This window comes from Cladophialophora yegresii (genome assembly GCF_000585515.1).
Source record: "Cladophialophora yegresii CBS 114405 chromosome Unknown aczIN-supercont1.2, whole genome shotgun sequence".
In the NCBI taxonomy this organism is placed as follows: domain Eukaryota; kingdom Fungi; phylum Ascomycota; class Eurotiomycetes; order Chaetothyriales; family Herpotrichiellaceae; genus Cladophialophora; species Cladophialophora yegresii.
The window spans coordinates 607,263-620,659 of record NW_006913046.1 but is presented as its reverse complement, the minus strand read 5'-3'; the positions used below and the strand labels follow the sequence as shown (position 1 = coordinate 620,659).

The 13,397-nt window shown below is 52.9% G+C and overlaps 4 protein-coding genes across 4 annotated transcripts; 2 read left to right on the top strand and 2 right to left on the bottom strand.

The window, feature by feature from the left end:
- Nucleotides 1-411: 411 nt before the first annotated feature.
- A1O7_02141 (uncharacterized protein) lies at nucleotides 412-1,139 on the top strand (the record flags this gene model as incomplete). Its single annotated transcript, XM_007756176.1, has 3 exons — nucleotides 412-553; nucleotides 613-697; nucleotides 749-1,139. The coding sequence occupies 3 exons, from the start codon at nucleotides 412-414 to the stop codon at nucleotides 1,137-1,139; spliced, it is 618 nt and encodes a 205-aa protein (XP_007754366.1).
- Nucleotides 1,140-3,478: 2,339 nt separating this feature from the next.
- On the top strand, nucleotides 3,479-4,360 carry A1O7_02140 (uncharacterized protein; the record flags this gene model as incomplete). Its single annotated transcript, XM_007756175.1, has 1 exon — nucleotides 3,479-4,360. One exon carries the CDS (start codon nucleotides 3,479-3,481, stop codon nucleotides 4,358-4,360), a length of 882 nt encoding a protein of 293 aa, XP_007754365.1.
- Nucleotides 4,361-7,290: 2,930 nt separating this feature from the next.
- A1O7_02139 (uncharacterized protein) lies at nucleotides 7,291-7,990 on the bottom strand (the record flags this gene model as incomplete). The annotated part of the gene is made up of 2 exons (XM_007756174.1): nucleotides 7,291-7,654; nucleotides 7,713-7,990. 2 exons carry the CDS (start codon nucleotides 7,988-7,990, stop codon nucleotides 7,291-7,293), a joined length of 642 nt encoding a protein of 213 aa, XP_007754364.1.
- Nucleotides 7,991-9,043: 1,053 nt separating this feature from the next.
- A1O7_02138 (uncharacterized protein) lies at nucleotides 9,044-12,772 on the bottom strand (the record flags this gene model as incomplete). The annotated part of the gene is made up of 1 exon (XM_007756173.1): nucleotides 9,044-12,772. The coding sequence occupies one exon, from the start codon at nucleotides 12,770-12,772 to the stop codon at nucleotides 9,044-9,046; it is 3,729 nt and encodes a 1,242-aa protein (XP_007754363.1).
- Nucleotides 12,773-13,397: the final 625 nt, after the last annotated feature.

Below are 13,397 nucleotides of genomic sequence, written 5' to 3'. Positions count from 1 at the left end.
ACAAACCAGGATCATGGTATTTTCTTTGCGCGAGCGACCGTCCTCTGATGGTGCGGAGGATGTGCTTGCCATGCCAAGTCTTATTGCAGTCCTCCTCCCAACCACATGTAGGTACTGGCACTTACATCTCCCTGTCCATCCAAGCACCTCCATTGAGGCTGACTGAGGATTCCACGTCGCTGATGGGGATCTTGGTGAAATGAAGGACATTCACTTATCACGCAACTGCGTGTCCTTTTCTTCACGTCTACTGCGTGTCCTTTGCTTCACGTCTACTGCATGTCCTTTTCTTCACGTGCACTGCGCGTCGCTTTCTCCAGGCGGATGTCAACACTCTGCTTTCTGCCCTTTCGATTTCATTCAGTCTGCCATACACAACGTCTTCTTGTCTTCCAAGGGCTTTGATCAGCCATGGCATCGACTGAGGCCTCACACCCAACGTCTTTCACAGATCTCCCCAACGAGTGTATCTTGCTCATCGTCGAGGAGCTTGCTGAACCCAACGGTTGGTACTACGATCTCCCCACGGATGTCAAGAATCTCTCTCTTGTGAGTAAGCGCCTGCGTCACCTGTGTGAGCCTGTCCTGTTCAAGGACTACCGGGTGGCCCAGTTGCGATGCCTCGGACCAGCGACAAAGTAGATGCCGGCATATTGAAGGGACTATCCAAGCCGACCTTTTTCTCATCCAGGATAAAGTAAGTGCGCCCTGGTGTCCAGACTGGGATGGGTTAACTAACCGAAAACAGCGCTTTCCAGATCACACTCTTGCAGAACGACTATCCGGACTTCTACAACAGCTTTGTCAAGGCACTCACAAATATGACCCAGCTACGTCAACTAAAGGTCACCTTGGACAATAATGTCATTGTGGCTTCCCGCTTGCGTATGGAGCTCAAGAGAACGGAGGCCAAACTTCCCACAGTCCAGGTCTTACATCTCACCACAGCACCTGACGCTGGCGCCCTCCTCCTGGTCTGTCCCCAATTGACGAGCTTGGTCGCAGACGATATGACGCTGGGTTGGAAGTCGGCATTGAGAGCCATGCCGACGCTACGAAGTCTCCGCCACCTCCAGGTGAGGAAGAATACGACCAATTGGACGGCCCGAGCCATTCGAGGTAGGTTTCCCCGGTTCTGATTGCTTAGGATATCATGCTAACATGAAACAGAGATGGTGCCCTACATCCAAAACGTCCCAGGACTGCACATCGAAGGACGGCTCTACCGAGTTCAACCAAGCGTATGTATACAGCCCCCCAACCGGACTCAACTTCGAATCTGACAAAATACAGACTCTTGCCTCGGAGTTCCAGGATTTATCGCGCCTCTCACTCCTGTCCATCACATCGACACAATGGCGCAAACAAAGTTCCACTTCCGCGACAGAATCCTATGCCGACATGGACCCTGAAGTACGGTGGTATTACTTGCTCCATAGAGACGACAAACATCACGATGATGCGACCGAAGACCCGGCTGAGGTTGCGGCAAAGTTCTTTGCCACGTGTCCACATCTGAAGGTGCTACGCGTCCTTCAACAGCGATGGAGCGAGAATACGATTGTGACCGTGAGGCGGACGGTAGTGTCAAAGCCATTCATCACATCGAGAGTGGGGAGCATTGGAATGGCGTTCCGTCGTCTGATACAGAGTTCATACCCGGACTGGACATGGACGAGCTAGACATGGATGAGCATCATGGACTAGGTGCTGCGCTAGGTGCCACTGACTCTTAGGTGTCGGCGACTCTCAGGTGCTGGCGACTCCGGTGTCCGCTGCTCAAAACTGCTACGGACTGCTGGTGGATATTCGGTTGGATTTCACTGTCCTACGAACTGCTGATGGACATTCAATTGGGCTTCATTGTCAGGGCCGGCGTCCTGTCACGGGAATGCTTTGTCAAAGGAAGGACAACGAAAGACTATTGTCTGAGGGGCGAATGACTGTCAAGTCACTGCTGCGGCTGGGAACACTGCGACTGCTTGTACGTGCTACCACAAAAGGCACTCCTGCTGACTGGATATGCCTGTATTTCCTATCTGGCGAACTTTTTTTCTCAAACAGTCTCCGGGCACGAACGCTCATCTCTTCTTCTCACTGAAGATACCCACCTGAAACCCCAGATCCCTACCCAGACGAGTAGCGACCGCAGTTATGTTGCCTAAAGAGAGTTCTCTCCGAAGCCAAACATATGTACCTGCACCCGCAGCCAGTTCACCACCTCGAGCCGCAGAGCACAAAACCAAGGTCTCCCACGACGGGGTTAAGGATGAATCACCCTCGACTAACATCGTCCCCCACGAAACAATGGAAGGTACAAGTTTCCCCGACTTCCTCTCGCTACCGTCGAGCCTCAGCAGTTTACTGAACGAGCCGAGGGGCGATACTGACACCCAGCTCGAACGCAGCCGTGCCATAGTCATGCTCGCCCTGAGATCGAGCGTGAAGCCCACAGAGGAAGAATGGGCAAATTATCTCTCAGGAGACGACTTCGTTCGACGCATGACTCTTTGCTGGATGCGGTCTCGCGGCGGTACCGAGACGGAGGCGGAAGCGACCCAGGTACACCAGATGATTTGTCCGAAGCGGTTGAGCACTGGGCAAACAATGACCCCTGTTAATAGTCCCCACATATACTTCAGCCTGGCGCTCCTGGGAGTCTCTTATGTGGCTGGTGGGATTGGGCTCTCGAAATGGCTCTTCTCCTGATTGATAAGTGTGAGGCCGGCTAATCTATGGATGCTTGCTGGTGTTTATTTGTGGAGACGAACAGGAGGTGCTAGTTATTGAGGGCGATGGAGGAAGAAGACTTCATCTCAACGTCCTGGGGCTGGCGTTACTCGTATGGAAAGGCTGATTTGTTGGTGTTTGAAGAGACATGTTGTCAACTTTGCTGAAGATCCATGGATTGGTTTCCTGAGGACAATGGGCTTCGGGCAGTAACGGTTGTATCAAGACCAGGAAGCCCACATATGACATAGACGGGCGACAGTACTACTGAGTTGTACACGAAGAAGGCTGCAGAGATTGGGATAGCATGGTCGTGTCGGGAGTGGCATTGGTTCTGTCAATTCCCAAGACTGAAGAAGTGATTGCTGCACTTTCAAGCCTGTCTGGCAGTATCCCAGCAGTTCCATCTAGTGTGCTCCCACCGACAGTCGTCGAAGACAGACAATTGAAGTGAAGACGCCCGATTATTTCCAGTCACTTATCACCCCGGGACGTCCCATGGAAGTGCCCTTCCAAGGCATTGTATCTTCACAGTCAGAGAGAGCGCGTGCCGTGTCGCCCTGCGCTGCGTAAACATTATATCCATCCCGTCTTCCGTCCTGTACATTGACCTGTTTGTCTGGCTCTTCTGCAAATACAGTATCATCCACCTCAATCCCTGCTCTGATATCGTATTCTTTTATACCCCCTTGCCTTCGTCCCCTGTTTCAATACCATACTCCTTTGTTCCATCTTGCGCACTGCAGCCATGCTGAAGATGATACAGCCGGCACTGCCTGATCTGGCGGCGATACCACTCAAACGAACCAAATCCTCGTCCTTCAACAAAGCAGACACAAAGTCACAGCCGATGGTCACTCACAAGGACAAGACCGTTGTCGCATCTCCTGACGGGTCTCCTGCATATCCCCAGAAGTCAAGCTCGAGCACTGCAAGCAGCTCAACGCCACGTCCAAGTCGCAGATCGACGCGTCCAAATCATGGCACCATTTCCCGTCTTCCATCACCCGACGTTGAAAAGGCCAATGGCTCAAGCCATACTACAAACTCACCAGACAGTGCCTTCCACAAGAACATGCAATCTGCAGGCTTCACCATTGTTCGGCGACGATCCACCCAGTCAGCACCAGCACCCCAGCCCAAGCAAAACCTGCAGGAGAAGCGGGCGCAGGCACCAGACCATACCACCGGCTCCGGCTCTAGGTACAACGTCCTTCTAATTGAAGAACTAGGACTAGACGCGGAGGACGTGGTTTCCGAGGGGACAGGGTCTGACACTTCACCACTGCCTGTAATAGAACCAAACAATACGACCGCGACCACAACCAACAAGAAGAAGAACCGGAAGACAAAGAAGCCCAAGAAGCGTCGCGCCGACATTAAGGCGCCTGAGGGTCTATGCGTCGCGGTCGCGTCGGACCGTCATGACAAAGCGTCTGGGCCTTCGACGGCGGTACCTCATCAAGAACAGAATGCAATAGAGGAAGACGAGGGAGAAGAAAAGAAGGACGAGAGAGCAAAGGGCCTTATCAACACCATAACACGGCCAGAGTACCTGTTCCTGATCCTCTGGGTTGTGCTTGCGGAGATTGCCAGGAGGGTGTTCGACGTTCAAATTGGACAAGGTTAAAGAGGATGCATGCAATGGATGATACCGCAAGCCTGTGTGTGTAAATACAGTCAAGCTCCAAGAAACCCACCAACCATTTGCGCCTGTACTGTCGCTACCGGCATGAAATGCTAGCTGGATGAAAGGTCTGGGGCAGACATGGAGAAAGAGGGGCGCGGAAAGTGCTCATCAGAGCTGATCCAGACAGACAACAAGCTCAGCACCTTCCGTTTGTGGATGAAGAGTCATGCCTGCTGGATCTCACGGTCAACTGACTGACTTGGATATGCTAATCGCGGTCGCTGGTCAGAGGCAGGTAGTGTCTTTACCGTGGCAGGGATCAACTACTGCAATCAACAGGTCTTGTGATCTTACGTGTGTAGCGCTGCTAACGTTGTCTACTTGAATATACACTCTCCCTCTGAGCTTTCTTTATCCCTCTACCTGACCCGTTGTCTGTAGGCCTTTTTCTGTGGCTATGACCGCTGTGTCGTTCCTGACTCTTGATACCTTAATAGCTGCCAGGTGAGAACGCACGACAGAGTATACATCACTACTCAAACCCGAAATCAGACATGTCGGTGGGTACCCACGGGATGACAGTGAAATAGACAGGATGAGGTGGTGCCTTGTCTATGACGCTTCTGCTGCCTTTGTTTTTACACAGCAGAGTGACGGACACGCATTCAATGTTCTTTTATTCAACTTCAGCTGGCTTCCAAGGTTCGTAGGGCAGCGTCCACCACACAGACAGCCATGACGTCCGGGAACATATAGACTCGCGGCTCCGGGTTCCTTTTGCTGATCAAACCCGCAAATTCTTCCACCCTTCGAGCTGTGGTTGAGGCACAGCTCTTTCGCGTCTTGGTGCAATGGCGGCAAGACGAAGTCTTTTAGGTACTAAATAGTCAAAGTCACACGGAACCAAGGCGACTTAATGGACCTACAAGCAGCTGCTTCACCAAGCTCTGTGCCCCAGCGGAATAGGAGAGTTACATGCAATTCTGAAATCGGGCGACATATGCTCTCACCTCCGGATATCAGACCAACGAGGTCCGCTTTAGTCGACCTCCACTTCCGTTTCATCAATCCCAACTCAAATGCCATATTTCTCAGTTTGAGTGCAACCGGTACAATTCACCACTCCTGAGCGAGGCTCAAGCGGCTCAAGCGTCTCCCCAAGACGTTCACGGTCAAGAGGATATCAAATGTTCCAACAAATCAGAAGTCAATACTGCTGGAGAATATCGAACGGGACGAATGCTTTACGTCGATGCAACTTACCTAAGCACCAGTGCTGGGCAACTCAGTCAAGTCGATGATACCATGGCTCCATGTGCTGTCTGGCGAGGAAGTGGATGAAGAACACGAAGCCAACCGAGTTGTTGAAGACGTCAACGCCACTGAGGTAGCGGGGCGGCAGCAGGGACTTGGTCAAGCAGCGCCCAGGATCAACAATGACAAGAGATTCAGGGTTGCGACGAAGCGAAAAGAAGGTCACCATCCGGTGCCAATACACAAGGTGAGGCCAGCGCCGTCAGAACGCCGAGCCATCGCCACAGTGAGGCAGTCTGTGGCACGTCCCGGTCCTGGGAAAGCACGGTGGCTTCACCTCCCTGGACTCTAGTTGCCCATTCAGAATGCGCATCCTATTCCGCTCGTACTTGGTAGCTCTGGCCAGTTGCCTCGTCGTTTTATTTCTGATAAATTCAGTGGTGGACATCTTTGGTAACGACAATACCGTGCATAAAGGGCACAAGGCTCCCACGGAAAGGGGCAAGGCTTGGCTGACGACGCACCTGCAACTGCCGAAGACATCGAGGAGACGCGACGAGAATTGTCCTGCAGCGCTCTGCAATAGATATAGGAGGGAAGCCAAAGCCAAATTGTAATCCGCTATCAGTACTAGTAGTCACTCTCACTTATGATGCCGTCCTTGATGCGACACGACATCTCTGGAATCCAGGCTGTAGCCCGCACCTATCCATCTATGCGCGATTGTCCTTTGCCGACAATGATAACAACTTCTTATGAACCCACGCCCTAGTCTGGTCCTTGAAGATAATTGCACCGCTTGTGCCTTTTAGACACCATCTCTACGCCATAATGTGACTTCAAGTTCAAATACCCTGCTGCTCTCGTCCTTCGACGACCTTGAGCTACATACATGCATGGTACGTCTCTCCCGCGCAAATTGCAATCGTTGAGAGCGTGGATGTCAGAGGGTAGTAGGTACAGACTCTAGATTCCGAACCCAGCCTGTCATTGATCCACTCAGAGCCATTGCTCCAATCATCCCCAACATTGCACCGATCCTTAAGTACCGTTCATTCAGAACCTATATTGGCGCCCCACCGCCACCCTGGCTCTGGCTCTGGCATATATCACGATACGGTGGGCAAGGGAATCCTCTTCCAGTCAGCGCAGCTTCCAGTCATCGAAGTCCGACCGTCGCCGAACGCGTGCGATCCCATTCCCGCCACCTGGGGCCTCGCGCTCACACTCATATCGACTGCCGTAACGTGAGATCCTGGGCCGGAACGTCACCAGGGAAGGACATGCTGAGAAAAACGCACGCGCCACGTCCATGCTATCTATCACTGAAATCCCTCGAGCACGGGGATCGAGAGCGCGGTACCGTTCGGGAGGATGGCGTCTCTCCCTTGCGAGTATGGATAGAGACTCGAGTTTTGGGAGACCGGCAAAGTAGGCGGCGTAGTCCTGCGTGCGCTTTATTAGCATTGAAACTTTGAAAGGGCAAAACAGGCGAGATCCCCGGGACAAGTCTCGGTACTCACCATGATCCGACATGCGTCCACCGTGCCTGCAATGCTCAGGTCGGTGATGTCCTGGATGTAAGGGATGATCTCTGGGATCCACGAGTCAATGATTTCTCTGTCTTGATACTTCTGTGAGAAGTCATACCTTCCGCGCGCTCAAGCTCGCAGTTGTCACCAAAAGTCGACATCGAGCCGGCGCAGGGTCTTGACGGATGGCAAGACTTGAAACATTTTCTCCCGCGTGTCGCCCATGTATGAGTCTGACAGCTTAAGTAACTCGACGGAAGGACACGCCATGACGATTTCGGGCACATCTGGAGCTCTCACTAGTTCGAGGATCTGGATCGATGGGAACCAGGCTCCTGACGTGCTGAGCGATGTGTCCAGCTTGGAGCCCAGGACAACAGCATCGTCATTGTTCAGAACGAGGCTGAGCTCGGAAAGGCTTGTCATTGCCGCCAGCACCCCGACAAAGCTATCACAGAAGGCTTGGTCAGACAGCTGAGTGCTGTTCAAGAGATGGATAGTCAGGGTCCTGAGCTGGGTTAGTATGGGTGGATTCATGACATCGAGAGGGTCGCAAAGCCGCTTACCATAACGACGTCGTCACAAAGGGTGCCTTCAAAAGAGCTCTGAACGTCTCAAGCGATGGTTCCGGGCGCTTTTCAAGGTAAAGATTATAGATCGGAAACAGCAGAGGAATGCAGAGCTCGCGGAGGTGTCTGTTGACGCAGGACAGGTTCTTGATGTTCTTGGTGCTATCATCAGGACTTCCGCCTTCGATCTTGACGACTTCGTCAATGATGAGCCGGAGACAATCCCCAGGGAGGTCTTCGAACGTGGTCGACAACGGTTCTGCGATACGATCCATGGTATCGATTCTTATCTGCTGAGCATGAAGAGGATGGAGTGCTGATCCCGGCGCGGCCGATACCTATATATAATCGTCCAAGGGAGTAGCATACGGAGTGACCAGGCAGGCAGTACGCATTCACGGCCACTGGGCGTCGCTGTCACTGCCACTGCCGCCACTGTCACCATGTGTTTGTGTTGGTACTGTCATGCTCGCCAGTGGCTTGGTCATGGACGCAGTTGCATGTGAAGCTTCGTGCCGCAAGGACTTCATTGTTCTTCCTCGGTGTCACCCGCGAGGCTCAGTGAGGGAAAAGAACAGTTGTTGAGGTTCAGTCAGGGAAAAGAACAGTTGTTGAGGTTCAATGAGGGAACAGAACAGTCGTTAAAGGCTTCCGACGAGACAGAGCTGCCTTATATCAGCTTAGAACGACAAACACTAACAAACTCTCACTCACAAATACCTACCGACAAACTCTCACCAACAAACACCAACCCACGATTGCTTTCCGCCAAGAGCTAGAACAAAGGACTCTTCTGAAGGAGTATTCACGTGGAAAACAGATAGGAACATCGATCAGTTAGAGGAAAGGGGCAGATGTGCTGTCATTCTTCTGTCTGAAGACCACATTCCACATCAGTGGTCAAAGTACAACCATAAAAGATCCGGCGATGTGACAATTGACCTCGATCCAATCAAGGTTCGAATAGAAAGAAGGCCACCGACACTGCCTTTTAGTCACGGAGAACTTGGTACTTGCCAGTCGTGGACAATCCAAACCGTGCTAAGCTCTGATTCTGCGTGGCTATCCCAGGTTCGTGGTGTCCCGTCTCCTGCGCACATCTCCTTCTCGGGCCTAACACAGCGCATGATTGAAGGCAAACAGGCCAACAATGGTGCGTCTTCATGGATGTGAGGTGCTGAGTTGTCTTGGGAGGGAATGAAATCCTTGTCAAGCGGGCAGCTGCTGGTGTGCTGAGCATCCAGACGACGGTCGCTTGACCAACCACCAACATCATCATCCCACTAGCTCCATCACATTGCTCGAAAACAGTCAAGGTCCTTCTCAAATCACGCGGGGGACTGAACAGCAGCATCGTCCTTTTTGATCACACCACTGAACCGTCCGGTACCCCCTTCGAACATGCCATCCTCAACCGCAGCCCACCTACTCAAATCATCGCCCCAGCCAAAATTCATCTGCCAGGCCTCTTCGAGAACGCGCTTCTCAATCGGATGGACACACTGAGTCAGTGTTCCCAGCCAAGGAAATCCATCGCTGCTGATCATGATCCGATTTGTCTTGTCGTGAAGTTCGCTCACATAGGGAACGCGCTCACGTAGGCGACCGTCAGCGTTGGCGTTAGAGGTTGCGACCAAGCCGCTGAAACGAGCCCTACGAACCTGAAGGCCGGGGTCCATAGGACAATCCCCCTGGATGACAGCCGAGTTCTGGTTGTATGTCGAGGCCCGACCGGCGGGCAGAGAGATCTTAACGTAACCGCAGCTTTTGAGGGTGATCTGTTGAACGTGGCCCCGGAAACATCGCGCTGGTACGGGCTTGTCGTCTTTGTCGAGTAAGCCAGCTTCATACTTGTATTCACAGAGTGGTTTCCCTGGAGTGAGGGCGTCAAGAGTGCGAGCCCATGCAGCGCCTTTGGGCAGGTTCTCCCGAGGCCAATCCTCTCTTGGATGGAGACACCGGAGGCCGTGAAGTTCGGTGGCTAAAGGCATTTCCAAATTCTCCTCGTGTATGGTGGTCATGCTGACCGAGTCGAGAGTCAAAGAATGAAGACTGCTGTCGCGACTGGCCTCCATGAATCCTTTGAGCATCCACGGGGTGAACCAACAATTCTCGAACTTGAGATCTCTCACGTGATCAAACTTGAGCAGAGATGGGGCCGTCTTGCTGGTATGTTTGAGCAGCCATGCGTCCGGATCGTCAACGACGGGAGCGGGCAAGACATGCTGATTGCGGGCGTACATGCCCACGCCATGTTCGCCACCACCGACATAGCCAATACTCAGGCTGTGCAGGTTTTCAAGCTTCGTGATATACCGCCTCAAGAAGTTGGTGAATCGCTCAGCAGCCTGTGCGGGAGGGATAGGCATGTTGTGCATAAAGGCCTTGTCGCCGATGACATGTTCTTGGTGCCAGTCGGGACTGAGGTAGATCTCCAGCCGCTTTAGTCCAGACAACGACTTCCAGAACTCTTGCTGCTCTAGAGACGGCAGCAAGCCTGAGGACAACTTGCTGATGCGGAGAGTGTGAACATGGCGGAAGTTGTTCTTGTTCGTGATGATGGCTGTGGTGTATGCGCCCAGAAACGCTCGCTGGGCCCACACAGTTTCCATCAGCCATTGAGCCTGTGCTTCGCTGAGTATCCCTGGAGTAAGCGGCGATACAAAAGGGTTCGCGATTTTGCTTTGGATGAATGACAGATGACCACCGTGCTCCGCAGCAAGATTGTGGCCGTTAAAGATCACAGGCCATTGGGGCAACTTGCGGTTGGCACTTTTGGCATGGTTCAGAGCCCGAGGGTGACTCTCAGCTGCACCCGGATGCCAATTCAGGAGATTCTCCATTGCTGCATCAGTCGGATCCACTTGTGGTTGGGCGGCGGCTGCTGGGTCGAGGTCGACGAAGGTGGCGACACCTCCCGTATGGCACTCTGGGTCGAAATCATACTGTTCGCGCTGACATGTGAAGCTTTTCATGTCCCGGACCTTGAGCCCATCTAAGAAGCGGACCTCTTTAGCATCGGACATCGGTGCTGGCTGCCTGGCGAGAATAGATTTGAGTGTCGTGTTGATGGTGTTCTGTTGGCCCCATCGAAATAGCTCGTTGCGCGCAAAGGTGGTCCACACATCTTCGGTTTTGAAGGTCTTGCCGAATACTTTGCCGCCTTCGTTGATTCGTTTGTCAAAGAGGGCCATGTCGGAGATGTCGGGACCCTCAATCCAGCCATGGCCGCTATCCATGCACAAGCCAAGCTCCGAGGCATGGGTGATTTTAGCGAGAGCCTGTTTGAGGAGAGGGCGATTGTTGTCAACTAGATCTTCGATAGCTTGCAACTCTGGGAAGCGAGGATAGTTCTCGGTGGGCCAAACGAACTTTCCGAACCAAGCATCCTGTTCCTTCTCGATGATCTTTGCGCTCGCGTACGCCAGACCTTGCAGGTTGTATTCAAAAGAGACACCAAAACGATTAATGCTAGGACCATGAGTGTTGAATATTGTGTCGTTGAAGAAATTCTGGTCAAATTTGACCACGACATTTCTGAGCTGGACCGGCGCCAATATTTGGGCATGCAATCTGCTGACGAGACGGAGGTTCTTGACGTCTTGGGTTGAGAGGAATTGAGAGATTGCAGTCCACAAAATCTCGTCGATCAACCAGATTGCAGCAGGTTCGCTCAAGGGTACGGACTCATTTTGAGGCGGTCTAGATATGCCGGGTTTCGGAGGGTTTGCAGGTATACCGGAAGTATTTGAGGGCTCCCAGAGGCGTGGATATTGCTTTGCACAAGTCGCCGCGTACTCCTCTTTCTTATTTGGCTTGCTAGACAGTCTGAATCTAGATCTGCCGCTGGAAGGCTGTGCTTCGTGCCCAGGATCCGATGATTGAGGGCGCTTGGCCCGGGCGATTTTGTCGAGGAAGCTCTTTTTGTCCTTTGACGGGATACTTTCAGGAATGATCTTAGCATAATTGAAAGAAAACCTAGATCTGCGCTGCTGCTCGTCCACACCAGCAGGGGTGCTGGGATCGCCTTCTATAGCGTCTTCGGGAAGAATGGTATCAACATTGTCCACACCGCGCGGAATGGACGCGGTCGACAAGCCCAGAGTCCGTCCTAGAAGGTTACCGCCGACCTTCTTTCGAATAATGATATTTGCAGCGCGAGCCAGGAATCCAGTACGAGGACTGCCATGTTCGGGTAGTCGCGCATGGTCGTCCTGCAGGGTCAAGTCTGACAAGTCGCGCATGCCCGAAGCCACTCCCCCAAAACCCGTGTTTTCAGCAGCCGAAGCGTCAGAGGTGGTCGCACCCTTAGAGAGACCAGGCTTACGCAGCTTTGCGCGCACCGGGCTGGTCGAAGACTCCTGCGTATTGTTTCTAACAGCGTTTCTCTTGTTCTTGGTGTGCTCTTCGAAGGTGGTTGTCCGCGTGGACGGGATGAAGTCGTTCATCTGAAAGGAAGGTTCTGTTGGAAAGACTACCCTACATGGCGGATCGATAGGGCTGAGCGAGGTGAGAGGAGACGAGTCTTTCTGGGACAGACGCAGTGAGCGGCGGGTCCCCGAACCTGAAGCTAACTGACCGCGGTTGGACTGGTCCGACAGTGGAGGAGCTGAAGGCAAGAGAGATGATAGAGTTGAGTCTGGCAAGCCCATGGCGGGTGGGGCAGCAGTCTCTCTCTGTTTTCCCTTGCCGTTAGCCCTAGAAGCCTCACGGTCGCGACTGATCTTGTCCATCTCTTCCCGCATGAACGCGATCAGCGTCTCCGGACTGAAGGCTGTCTGGAACGGATGAAGCGGGGGGACTTCGGTGGCATCTTTGAACAGGGACGACTCCCCTCGTGACTGCCAGGCTGTAGGAAATCGGGATGGAGGTTGACGAAGAGGATCGAGTTCGGTGTTGGGGTTTGTGTTTTGGGCCGGCGAGGCATCAGGTAGAACTTGAGGGTGAAGTGTGACAGGGTTGTCCTCGTCAGAGGAGAAGACGAGATTATTCTCATTGTCGTTGTCGTCGTCGTCTTCCGGCTCGCCGTACAATCGTGCAGCGTGTCGGAGAGTCATGGCTGCACTGTCGGCGCGTTGAATGTATCAAGGCAGAAGCAGAATCTCGAGTTTCTCCAACAAAAAGGCACAGAAAGGCCACTGATGATCGCCCGCCCACTTAGCGCCGGTGGCACTTCGGCACGGATAATAGTGGCTTCGATTAGGAGACCGTCCGCTACCGCGTCGAGCACGTGGCACCGGGGGCCCGTGCTCCAAGCTTGGAGATCCTCCCTGGTTACGCGGATTCAAACAAGCGATAGTCAATTACGAGCTTGCACTCCGTACTCCGTACAATTTTTGCAAGCGCTACCGGAAGGTGAAAACAGCTGCCGAAGTCGAATGTCACGGCGACAAATTTTCGAACGAGGCAGAGTCGCTACAATGTCACGACCTATCTCACTCCAAGCAAATTTCCAAACTTCCCGAAGTAAAGAATCAGTTGCGCCAAGAACGATATGCACTTGATGGCTTCATAAGTAGGCTCTTTGAACTCATCATCCCCAGGTGATTAGCCGAGCCGTGCCAACCCAATGCTGCGTGCTCTGCAACACCGAACTCGGCACCAACGGTTCCGGTGGTATGATCGAGCTTGACCATTATCTAAAGTGAGTAGGTCCGCACTGCAACACCGAAGTGAGACCCT